The 12,724-nt window shown below is 38.4% G+C and overlaps 1 protein-coding gene across 1 annotated transcript in view; it reads right to left on the bottom strand.

The window, feature by feature from the left end:
- LOC121374752 (sushi, von Willebrand factor type A, EGF and pentraxin domain-containing protein 1-like) overlaps positions 1-12,724 on the bottom strand; it is a 75,306-nt gene that overhangs the window by 13,358 nt on the left and 49,224 nt on the right. Inside the window, exons 26-28 of the mRNA XM_041501860.1 lie at positions 11,726-11,893; positions 8,504-8,677; positions 994-7,302 (exon numbers count right to left, since the gene is read on the bottom strand). Coding sequence (XP_041357794.1) covers positions 994-7,302; positions 8,504-8,677; positions 11,726-11,893 — 6,651 coding nt within the window. The remainder of the gene's footprint in view (positions 1-993; positions 7,303-8,503; positions 8,678-11,725; positions 11,894-12,724) is intronic.

The raw sequence follows: 12,724 nt of genomic DNA on the forward strand, positions 1-12,724 counted from the left end.
GATTTTAGCAAAGTCTTCAGGCTTTGTCAGGTCTAGCTCTAGATCAGTAGAAAATTTCGCCAAATTATAAATTAAACTTTAAAAATAGCAAAAAAACAGTTTTTTTGTATCATAATATTGATTATTACATAAACTTATTTCGCCAAATTAAAATAAAATTTGCCAATTGTTTTTGAAATTGGCAATTGGCGAATTTGGCAAGTGGTGCCAGAGCTAGCCCAGCCGGTGTTTATAAAACTTTGAAGTCTAGACTGAAGGCTATAATAAAGCTTCCCCCATACAAATAGTTTTTAGTTAAAGTCTGGGGACTGTGATAAAATCTTGAGTCTGGACATTCAAATGATTTATAAGCATAGACCCTGCTTTAAACGTCATGCTATTTGTCTTAAAGCTTTGAGTGTTGACTATACAGTTTTATAAGGCCTGGGTTAAAAAAGAAGCTGCTGGAAAAAATAGGAAGAACTAATTGTTAATGATTCTTCTGCAGTTATTGTTTTATCCTAGGTGTCAAACAATTGTGACACTTAGTTTTAAAAAAATGGGATGACTGAAAATGTCTCATTTTTATAACTGACAGTATTAAGTTTGTAACCTGGCATGAACTCAGATTTTAGTTTGCTGAAGTGTCATCTGTTATTATTTACCACATAAACAGTTTAATTTCTGAACTTAATTAATTTATCATTTATGATGATTGTATAAAATCTGGACATAAGTTACATGATAACTGAAATAACTGATTTATGCAATGCTATAGATTTGATTATGCTTAAGATAGAATCCTGAGCCATTTCCTAGTTAACTGTTTACATGCTTCCTTAAAAATAGGATTTCGTATGTAGGACTATTGTCAAAATTATTTTCTTTACATGTATCTAAAACATTGATGTAAAATAAAATATTTAATGAAAATATGATAACGGTATTTAACTTTTTGACCCAATAATGCAAACTCAACAAATGGACAGTACAGTAAAAAGGATAAACACTTACATTGACACTCTGGTCCGCCATCGCTCCATGTCTTATCAGCTTGACAAAATATCACCGGCTGGCCGATCATCGAGTATCCAGCAGGACAGGAATAGGTCACCGTTCCGCCATAGCTGAAATCTGAGCCCACAAATGAAGTGGTGCTGGGAGGAGGCCCACAGAACACACGTTGACAAGATGGTCCTGGTCCACTCCACAGTCCATTCTCCTGACACATGAGTTCAGCATTGCCCTTCAGTTCATGACCCTGAGGACATGAATATGAAACAGTCTTGCCATATGAGAAATCGCTTCCTTGAAATGGTGCCGTGTTGGGTGGATGACCACAGTCAACCTTCTGACACTCGGGGACACTAGAACTCCACTGTCCACTATCGAGACAGGTCATCTCTGCTGTTCCAATAAGATTATATCCTCTTGGACATTCATACCTGACTGTGGCGCCATATGAGAAATCCGATCCTACGAAGGGAGCTGTAGGTGGTGGTTCTCCACAGCTTATCTTCTCACAGACTTGCCTGCCATCACTGCTCCATCTTCCATCACTCTCACAAACAATATCAGCCTCTCCAATCAGCACATATCCTCGTGGGCAGCTGTACTGGACAGTGTGGCCAAAGTAAAAACTGTCACCAGTGAAGGATATGTTGGCTGGTGGATAACCACATGAAACTATTTCGCACTGTGCACCGCTCCAAGACCATGTTCCATCTTCTTGACAAGAAGCCATTTCTGCTCCAACCAGTCTGAAACCTTCTTCACAGTAATATTTAACAATGCTGCCGTAGTTGAAATCTGAGCCAAAGTACGGTGTCTGTACTGTAGGTGGGCCACATGAGATCTGATGACACTCTGGTGGAGTGTTACTCCATTGTCCTGTTTCCAGACATTTTGTGTTGTCTTCTCCAACCAATCTAAACCCTGTCGGACATATATAACGCACCACTCCACCATAGTTAAAATCTGAGCCTGTGAAAGGTATCGAGCTTTGTGGTATTCCACAGTTGATGATCTGGCAGATCAGTGTTCCACCGGACCAACTGCCAAACTGATCACACCTGATCTCTTGAGGACCAAGCAGTGCATAACCAACATCACAGGAAACTGTGGCAACAGCTTCAAAGGTGGTGTTGTGAAAGTCAATATTACCATTTTCCACATGAGGTGGATCACCGCAGTCCAGGGGCAAGCATTTGGGGGGGGTGTCACTTGACCACTTGCCCATCTCACACACTGCTCTTTCTTCTCCACTTAATGAATAACCAGGATTACAGTTATATGAGGCAATCTTGCTAAAATCTGATGTGGTAACTATTACTGTGGCATGATCAATTATAGGAGGTTCTCTGCACTCCAAGAGTCTACACTCCGGCAGCTGCCCAATCCAGCTTCCATTTGCACCACATTCAAGTATGTTATTACCGACAAGCTCCAAACCATGGTAGCACACGTAATAAATGGAATCTCTGAATGAATAACTGTCTCCAATGATGTCTGCATTTTCAACAAGCTGTGGGCGACCACAGACGACTGGCACACACCTAGGCGGTGGATTGGACCACCTTCCATACGCATCACACTTGCTTTGTAGTGATCCAGATGGCACATAGCCTTCGTGACAGAAATATGTAATTTTGTCTCCAAAACTAAAACTATCTATTTCACTTTGATCTTGAGAGTTTTCAGGTCTGTCCATTACTCGAAAGTCTCCATTCTCAAAGAAGGGTGGATATTCACACGGTCTTGGCAAGCAAACAGGAGGTGCAGAATTCCAGGTTCCATCTTCCTGACACTCCAGGGTCTCTTCGCCGAATATTTCAAAGCCATAAGCACAAGAAAATCTCAACAATGACCTGTATGTATATTCACTGCCAACCACGTAACCATTATCTAGAAAAGTAAGTGCTGGACAAGATACAATGTGGCATTCAGGGGGTGTTCCTGACCAAGATCTGTCTCGCAGGCACAGTATAGACGGTGAACCCTTAAGCTGGTATCCAACATCACATTCATAAACACCTTCAGTTCCAACAGCCAGGTTATCATTATTTAGAATGTTAATTCTTCCATTTGCAATACTGAATGGAGGATTACAGAATAACTGTTTACAAGTTGGTGTTAATGCTGACCAAGATTTATCAGAGAGGCATTTTATTGAAGCGGGACCCACCAACTCAAATCCAGTGTTACAGATGAAAGTGACACTGTCCTCGTACAGAAAGGACTCGCCTATGGCACTTCCATCTGCAAGTGCTGGAGGTGGTCCACAATCAATGCGGTTACAGACAGGATCAGAATCAGTCCAGGTCCTGTCTGCCTGGCAGGTCCTCTCACTCGTCCCACTTAACTCATAACCTTCAAGACAGGAGTACCTAATGACATGTCCATAAGTTATGTCATCACCGTGCACAATTCCGTGGTTGAGTGGTAAGGGGTCTGGACACTGGATGGGCATGCAGTGAGGAGCAAGTGTGTCCCAATGGCCAGTCGGAAGACATCGGCGTTTCGAATTCCCAACAAGGTCATAACCTTTGTCACATGAATACCTAATTATTTCATCGTCACCAGCCACAACACCATGAAATATTAATTCTGGTGGTGAACACACAATCTTAATACAGGATGGTACTCCACTGCTCCATTCACCACTGGATAAGCATCGCAACCGTTCACTTCCAACCATATTGTAGCCTACTCTACATTCGTACACCACTTCATCGTTATACGTATATTTAAGCATAGGAAAGAGGAGATAACCATTTGGAATTCTTACTGCTGGAAAAGGGCAGGACACAATATCACAAACTGGCTTCTGACCACTCCATAATCCATTTGCATTACATGTTCTTGAGGACTCACCTAACAGACGAAAACCTTCCTCACACATATAAGTCACTGTACTTCCAAATGTGTGGTTGGTTGTACTGATATGGCCATGTTGCACCATCTCCAGCGCAGGACAGGAAATGATGTTGCAACTAGGATAGAGATTATCCCAAGCACCATCTGGTCCACAACTAATTGTAGATGCTCCAAAGATAGTGTATCCTTCATTGCAATGAAAATTAAGCTGATCACCATAATTGAAAGCTCCTTCGAAAGTACCATGGTTGAAGGTATTAATCTTTGGGCAAGATACAATCTCACATCTGAAGGTTGTAACTGTCCAGGTTCCATCTTTCTGACATGATATGGATGCTTCACCAATTGCAGTGTATCCCAGATTACAATTGAAGGTGAGAGTGGAACCAAATGTTGTGCCACCCTGTATGTTTAGTGATGCATTTGGAACATCATCAGGAGTGCCACATGAAATGGGGTCGCAGAGTGGAGCAACAGATGACCATTCCCCACCTGCTTCACAGGCAGCCTGATGTTCTCCAACAAGTTGATATCCTTCTTCACAACCGTACGTTACACTGTCGCCAAATCTATAGCTGTCACCGACAACTCTTCCATGAACTGGTGCCTTGGGTACCTGGCATTCAACTTTAACACAAGAAGGATCTCCCTCAGACCAAAACAATGTTGGCAGACACATCCTGTGTCCCACACCTACCAACCTATAACCTTGATTACACTGGTACTCAATTGTTCTCCCAAGTCCATAATGGTCACCAGTTATTCGTCCATTTTCAATGGGATCTGGTGCAGGACAGCTTCTCAAGATACACTGTGGAGCAACACCGGACCACTCGCCAGTTTCCAAACAGGTCCTAGACATGTTGCCCTGCAAAACATATCCAGCGTTACAGGTATATTTCAGAGTTCCCAGGTATGTGTTTGAAAGCTGGATTGTTCGGCCATTTGGTATGTTGTCCTGTCGCGGACAGTCAATCAGCTGGCATCTTGGTGTTTTTGGAAACCACAAACCGTCATCCTGACAAATTCTTGTGGCATCTCCGATTAAACGATGCCCAATATCACAGGAATAAGTTAACCACGAGCCGAACGTGTACACATTCCCACTGATGACTCCACTAGCAAATGCTCCTGGTGGACCACAAGATAATATTTCACAATGAGGATCAGTGCCAGTCCAGGATCCATCAATTTGACAAGTTCTCTGTTTGTTACCTACTAGCTTATAACCACCATTACATCTGTAAGTCACCTGTGATCGGAATGTTACACCAGATACCGTGATCACTCCATTAGACCATGTCCCAACTGACAGATCTCGACACTCAATTTTTTCACACTGAGGATTTTCATGACTCCAAGTCCCATTCACCTGACACGTTCTCTCATTTGTGCCATTAAGTTTAAATCCATAATTACAAACATATTTGGCTTTTAAACCATTTTTTGAAACCTTGATGATACCACCTTCTAAGTACGGAGGCGCTGGACAGACAATCTTCTTGCAGATGGGTGCAGTTCCACTCCATTGACCATTAGCTAAACAAGTCCTTTGTGATGATCCTTGCATGTAATAACCCGTCTTACATGTTAATGTAACAACTGTGTTATACTCTCTCTTGAAAGTCGATGTTAAACCATGCAGTAAGTACAGTCTTGGACACTCTACAGCCTGGCACACAGGTATTGGCATATCCCAATCACCGTTTGCTTGGCAGAATCGAGTCTCCGAGCCCTCGAGTCTGTATCCATCATCACAGATGTAATTTATTGTAGACCTGAACGTAAACATGGTTCCGTTCATCCTTCCATTTGAGATGATGTCAGTTGGCTTGTCACATTCAACAAGTTTGCATTCAGGAGCAGAGTGTGACCACGAGCCTGTCTCTGAGCATGTTGTCAGGTGTTCACCATGAACGATATATCCTTCATCACAAATGTACATGGCGACAGTCTTGTATATGTTTTCTGTGGTATTGATCCTGCCATGGTCTAGTGAATCAAGGTTTGGGCAAGTGAGTGGGGAGCAAGTAGGTGCATCATCGCTCCACGAACGATTCTGAAGACATCTCCTGATTTCATTTCCATTCAGGTCAAAGCCAGCATCACACAGGTATCTGACAATAGATCCAAGTGTTAGATCTTTGTAGTCGACATTACCATTTGCAACAGTCTGTGGTGCTTCACATCTGATTGGCACACATTCCGGTTCTTCATCAGTCCACATTCTGTCTGCCTGACAAGTTCTCACTTCATGTCCCTCTAGCTCGTATCCCTCATTACACGAATACTCCACTTTACCAGTATACTCCACACCAAAGACATTGGCAACTCCATTTCGTATATGTTCAGGAGTGTGGCACCTTATAATGGTACACAGTGGTGCATCAAAAGACCAGGTACCATCACTCTGACAAGTCAGGTCTGACTGCCCTTCAAGGGTGTAGCCCACATTGCAGGTGTAAGTGACAAGATTTCCGTAACTGTAACCGGCGGAACTCTGGTATGACCCATTAGCAACATCACTGGGTGGTTTGCATTCCACAGGATGGCAGGAATGCTCCACAGAGGTCCATGATCCATCCTCCTGACAGATTTTTTCTGAGGGACCTTTCAGGATGAAACCTTCATTGCACGTGTAGGATGCAACACTGGTGAATGTAATGGCAGGGGCTGAAACCCGTCCATTGTCAATGGAAGATGGATTTCCACACACAACAGGTTTACATACAGGGTCATGACCACTCCAAGTGGAATTTTCCAGACACTGACGTCGAGATTCTCCTATCAGTTTATAACCTGTGTTACATTCATATACAATGGCACCATTATAAGTGAAGACATTTCCATTATACTCTCCATTGTCTATCTCAGCAGGTTGTGGACATTCAACTGCTAAACATTCAGGAGAGTCACCACTCCAGCTACCAGTTTCATAGCATTCACGTATATCATCACCTTCTAACACATAGCCTTCATCACATAAATATGTCACCGACGATAGAAATGTTCTGTCTCCACCTTCTATCCTTCCATTGGGAATGATTTCTGGGTCAGGACATATCACAATTTCACATTTAGGAAGAGGTAAATTCCACTCCCCTGAAGGAAGACAGTGTATTTCTCCTTTTGCATTGGAATCTGTATTTGAAAAAGTGTATCCGAAATCACACTCGTAGATGACTATGGATGAGACAGGGTATTCGTCAAGCTCTGTTACTGGGCCTCCATCCTTTATTGATGGTGGAGCCTTGCACGATGTGAGATCACAGCTGGGAACGCTCTTGTCCCAGCTTCCATCTGCCTGACACATCACAGCATTGTGCTTTGTTAGCAGACGATTTCCTGGTGTGCACTTGAAGACAACCATGACACCAGGACTGTATGTGCTTTGTGGATTTTTGATTCGAGTATTTTCTGACAGCAGAGGAAGAACACACGTTATTTCTAAAAAAAACATAAGAGAGAGAGAAAAAAAGAGAGGAAAATTAATTTTTTATTGAATTACAAAATATGAAATGTTTGTAATCTTAAAAATAGTAAGAGAAAAATAAAATGCCTACATTTTTATTAATGAAACTCTTAAAACAGCAGTTAGGTAGGGAATTTTCATGCTCTCATAAACCACATTATTTTAAACTAATTTGTTTGAAATTTTAAAACCAAAATTATATACAGGGCTGTTGAAAGACAAGTTTGAATTCAAAATCTGCATATTATTATAAGGCCTTTCAAAACAAAAGTTTAATCTTAGAATGTCTCAAGACATCTACTTGGAATGCTATGACTGTTTCAAGCAAAACCACATTAAAAGAGTCTATATGTATAAAAAATTTAAAGCTTAATTAACTTTATAAGCATATAATGATGACATTGTATATGGATATAACACAGGTTATAAAGTGATGCAAGCTATGAGTATTTTTAAAGCCAATTAACATTAAAACATTTTTCATTACCCTATGGCCAAATTTACGGGTCCTTGAAAAACATTAAATCAGGAACTTTTTAAGATATCTGAAATTCATGGTCTCATAAAAAGATCCTCAACATTTTAGTTCATATAGCATAAGAGAGCTAAGCTTGAGTGTGAGTAAAGCTTTCTACAAGAAAAACTTCATGTGTTTATAAGGCAACTCTTAAATCTGACCGACAAAACAGTTATCCTTATCAGGACCATATCTCTGCACAATGCAGAGTCAAATGGGCATTTGGCAAACTAGTGGTTGATTCCATGAATCTCTATCTAGTGCCTTGACAGCCACTCCTAAGATCCTTTACATGACTAGTTTACTAAATCAAAACTAGCACAGGACAGAGCTCATCTGTGATGACATGCACTGTCAAAACAGTGATGATATCAGGTGTTCGAAAAAGGTGAGCATATCCTGCCTCATTGGTGGCACCCATCATGAGTACTGCCACCACAGCTGTCAAGTTATTCACATCATCTCAAATGATGAAAAAATTTATCCTGTCTATAAATGCAAAATTGATGTAGTGATGACAAAGAATAGACTAAGTTTGCAGCCTACTTTAATAGTGACATCAAAAAACTGTTCACAAGTTTTACAAGGTGACACTCAAATGATGTCTACAAAAATATAAAACTGATATAGGTGAATATACAAGTGATGTAGATAATTACCAACACATCTAGGTTTAACTCCCTCCCATTCTCCATATTCATTGCAATACAATGATCTTGATCCCACTAACTTGTAACCCTTGTAGCACTCAAAGTTCACTCTATTATCAAAGCTGTACCGTCTGCCTTCAACATATCCGTTGGGAATACTGCCAGGAAAGCCACATTCTACCTCTGCAAAGGATTAAAGAAAGAATGAAATAAAGAAAAAAAGAAAGAGATACATTCATTAAATAAATAAAGAAAAATTAAATAAAATTATAAATTAAATAAAGATTTGAGAAATTATGAAATATTATAATATCTTTTTGTGACAAATATGTGTGATTGTTACTAGTAGAGCTGCAACAATTCACTCATAACAAATATGTATCCAAGATATATATTCATTATTGGCAATCTTAAGAACTGAATGTATTAAAGGTTGTTTTTCTGAAGGTGTTTTTCTTTTTTTTCTTTTTAATTTAAATTTAAATAAATAAATTTAGAAAGACGACATTGTGCAAGCAGCATCAATCCACAGTGAGGTATGTAGTATACTTTTACTAGTCTATTCACTGCCCAATGTTTCATAGAGAAAGAATACTTGTAGTGGCCAAATTACATCGAAGTTACGTGATGTTTTTCCGATTTGTAAATATTATATGAAGGTGGGGTTAATCTCCAACGTTAACACAAACATCAATAAATATTGTTTTAGAACAAAAAAGGCAGTGGGGAGTCATTAGTCAAAAGGTGGAACTAAATGTAGGGTATATTTTTGTTTAGTTTTGTTTTTACAAATAAAAACTTCAAAACAGTAATATGTGTAACAACAAACAAACAAAACCACCATTTTTAGTGGACAACTTAACACCTTCACACCTGTTTCTTCAATGAATGTTGGAACACGTTTATGTCCGGCAAAGGACTCATTGCTATGTGGCTTCTACATAATACAAAATCATATTTTCTGATTTTATTTATTAATAATAAAATGATCAAAAATTTATTTTTCAGGTTTTGAAAGCGTGTTCAAGCCAGTAGATGTGGTTACTGCCCATAGAGCCTATCATCCGCCAAACACTGGTTGTTTGTTTTATTTCATTGTTTAATATTATTTTAAAATCAACATTTAACTATTTCATTATCAGTGTCTCATATTTAAAGGTATGGGGCCATTCAAATATTACGTAATGCTTAGGGGGGTGGGGGGTGTAAGTCCAAGCATTATCTGGCATTACAAGGGGTGGGGGGTGTATTGAACAGAGTTACGTAACACAATTTTGTTTTCTCTTAAATGTGCCATGCCATGACAACAATATATAATGTAGGTTTTTAGAGGTAAATGTAAACCCAAAATTTTTCTTTGTCAACCATGATGGTGATCAATTAAAATGGTGCAAGTGAAAACCCGAGGGTTTTTTTTCATTGTACAGCTATACAACACTTTAATGATGTCATCGTAATACACATGGGTATAAATAAACATTGCCACGTTGCTTTGTCTGTGTGTTTGGGGGGGGGGGGGGTATCTCCGAGCGTTACGTAATATTTTTGGGGGGTGTATGGTCTAGCGTTACGGGGCATTACAAGGGGGTGGGTGGGTGTCTAATTTTGACAAAAATAGCATTACTTAATATTTGAACGGCCCCTATAATGTTAAACACATCCTTCCATCTAAATAAAAGTTCTGATGTTTGTTTGCTTGTGAGTTATTCCATTTGTAAGACAGTAATGCAGTATTAATAGTTTCACTATACTTATTAATATTCATGAATAAGTATTCGTATTCAAGACCCCATACTTATAAGTATCATATTCACCACTAGGCAATATATATTGCAGTTCTAGACTTTACCAATAGCAGTGCTATGTTAGTTGATGATTGTGATAAATGTATTCCCTTACAAGAATTGATGTAAACATAAACAAATGAGAATGACATCACTTTAATGTACATGTAGCAAAGTGTATGTGTGTCCAATGTGGGGGTTTTCAGTATCCAATGTGGCTTTTTTATTTTCAATACTGGTAATTATTGTTTGATCATGTGGTGTAAATGAAGCAATTTCACAGATACTGTAGATCTTGAAATTAACACATCCCTAAATTAATGCAATAGTGGGCAGACTAAAATGTGACATGAAGTTAATGTAAGTGGCCTCCCTTTGAAATAGTAACTTTTCTAACACCACAAATCTGTGTACTTTTTGGTTAAATCAAAGTTACAGGCACATTCAATGAGATCAAATTACTAATATGTCAGTGTACACATCAGTTAACCTGTTTAGTCGCTATTGTTTTTTGTGTTATCAACTCAAAGCAAATTTTTTGGCAATTATTTATGTAACATGTATAGTTACCTAAATGTGGCTAAACATTTGCATACATATACCATTACAACTTTATGCCAATACAGTTGCAGGGAACTTGAACAGTAAAGACAAAGAAAAGTTCCACCACAATATTAGTGTGCTAAAACCCATTCACGTGCGATGGATCCAGTTGTTTTATAAATTTAGTAGAATTTTAATCTTTGTTTCTTTTAATAGCGTGTAACACATAATTTGCTGGACTATTCAACAATTAGTCTGTCTCACCTAAAATGAATTGTTTTCTAGTTCTGTTTTATAAATATATTAGAATTTTAAAAGGGAGGGGGTTATGTTTTAATAAAGTGAGACACATATACAAAACATAGAAATAAATGCTTAATACATAGGCATCGGAAGATGGCAGCAACTGGGGGGGGGGGGGGGGGGGCAATTATTAAATGGGAGTTCAAATTGTTCATATTGTGGCCCCCCAGTTTCAGAGTTGGGGGGTCAGTGCACCCCTGCCCCCCTCCCTTCCGTTTCCGACGCCTATGTAATATTATTAATGTGAATAACATGAACTCGCATTTTTGGCATTAATATTATGATCACATTAATTTCAGGATCTACAGTATATACTATATAGTATATACATGTATAATATTGCTTTTAGTATCCAAAATGACTTTTTCAGTACTGTACTGGTAATTATTGTTTGATCATGTGATATAAATGAAACAATTTAACATATATAGATGTATAATGTTGCTTTTAGCATCCAATATGGCTGTTTTAATACAGGACTGGTAATTATTGTTTGATCATGTGGTATAAATGAAGCAATTTGATTGGAATAGATACATAAATGTATAATAATACTAAATAATTCATATAACTACTCATTGCCACAGATATATTTATTTACTTAGACACGAAGGTGGGTCGTCTTCATATTCGCCGGATGCCAGACACTGTAACTGTCTTCTGCCCGCCACATTGAATCCTCTCAGACAGCTGTACGACACAGATGATCCCACCTTGCTGTCCTTGAAGGTCACATTCCCAAATGATGGCTTTGTTGGAGTTGGGCAGTCTGCAAATCAAGGCCAATACGTATAACACTTATATATTCAACAAATCAAGGCCAATGTTAAAAAAAACCTTAGACTTTAGACTCCATATATATATTCAACAAACCAAGGCCAATGTTTATAAAACTTTAAAGTTTAGACAATATATATTATCAACAAATCAAGACCAATGTTTATAAAACTTTAGAGTGTACACTCCATATATATTCAACATATTAAGGCCAATACTTATAAAACTTTAGACTTTAAGACTCTTTATTATCCACCGAGTTCAAGGTATACAGAAAAATATAACCAGTATGACACATGTGTGTCATAATGATTTTACATGCACATCGAATGACGAATGATGGGAAGCGACGTCATAACATAATGCGACTTCCCCAATCTTAGCTCTGTGTAATCGCTTACCAAAATTACTCATGTCAGAATTCATGTATGACCCTCACTCTCGTTCAGGCAATACAAGAATCCTGACACTCATTTTGTAAAATCAGTACAAGCTTGTATAATAATCTCTCTCTCTATATATATATTCAACAAAACAAGGCCAATACTTCTAAAACTTTAGTTTAGACTCCATATATATTCAACAAATCAAGGCCAATGTTTATAAAATTTTAGTTTAAACTATAAAATCAACAAATTAAGGCTAATGCTTATCAAACTTTAGAGTTTAGATTCCATATATATTCAACATATCAAGGCTAATGCTTATCAAACTTTAGAGTTTAGATTCCATATATATTCAACATATCAAGGCTAATGCTTATCAAACTTTAGAGTTTAGATTCCATATATATTCAACATATCAAGGCTAATTCTTATCAAAC

This window comes from Gigantopelta aegis, chromosome 6 (assembly GCF_016097555.1).
Source record: "Gigantopelta aegis isolate Gae_Host chromosome 6, Gae_host_genome, whole genome shotgun sequence".
NCBI classification, from domain to species: Eukaryota; Metazoa; Mollusca; class Gastropoda; order Neomphalida; family Peltospiridae; genus Gigantopelta; species Gigantopelta aegis.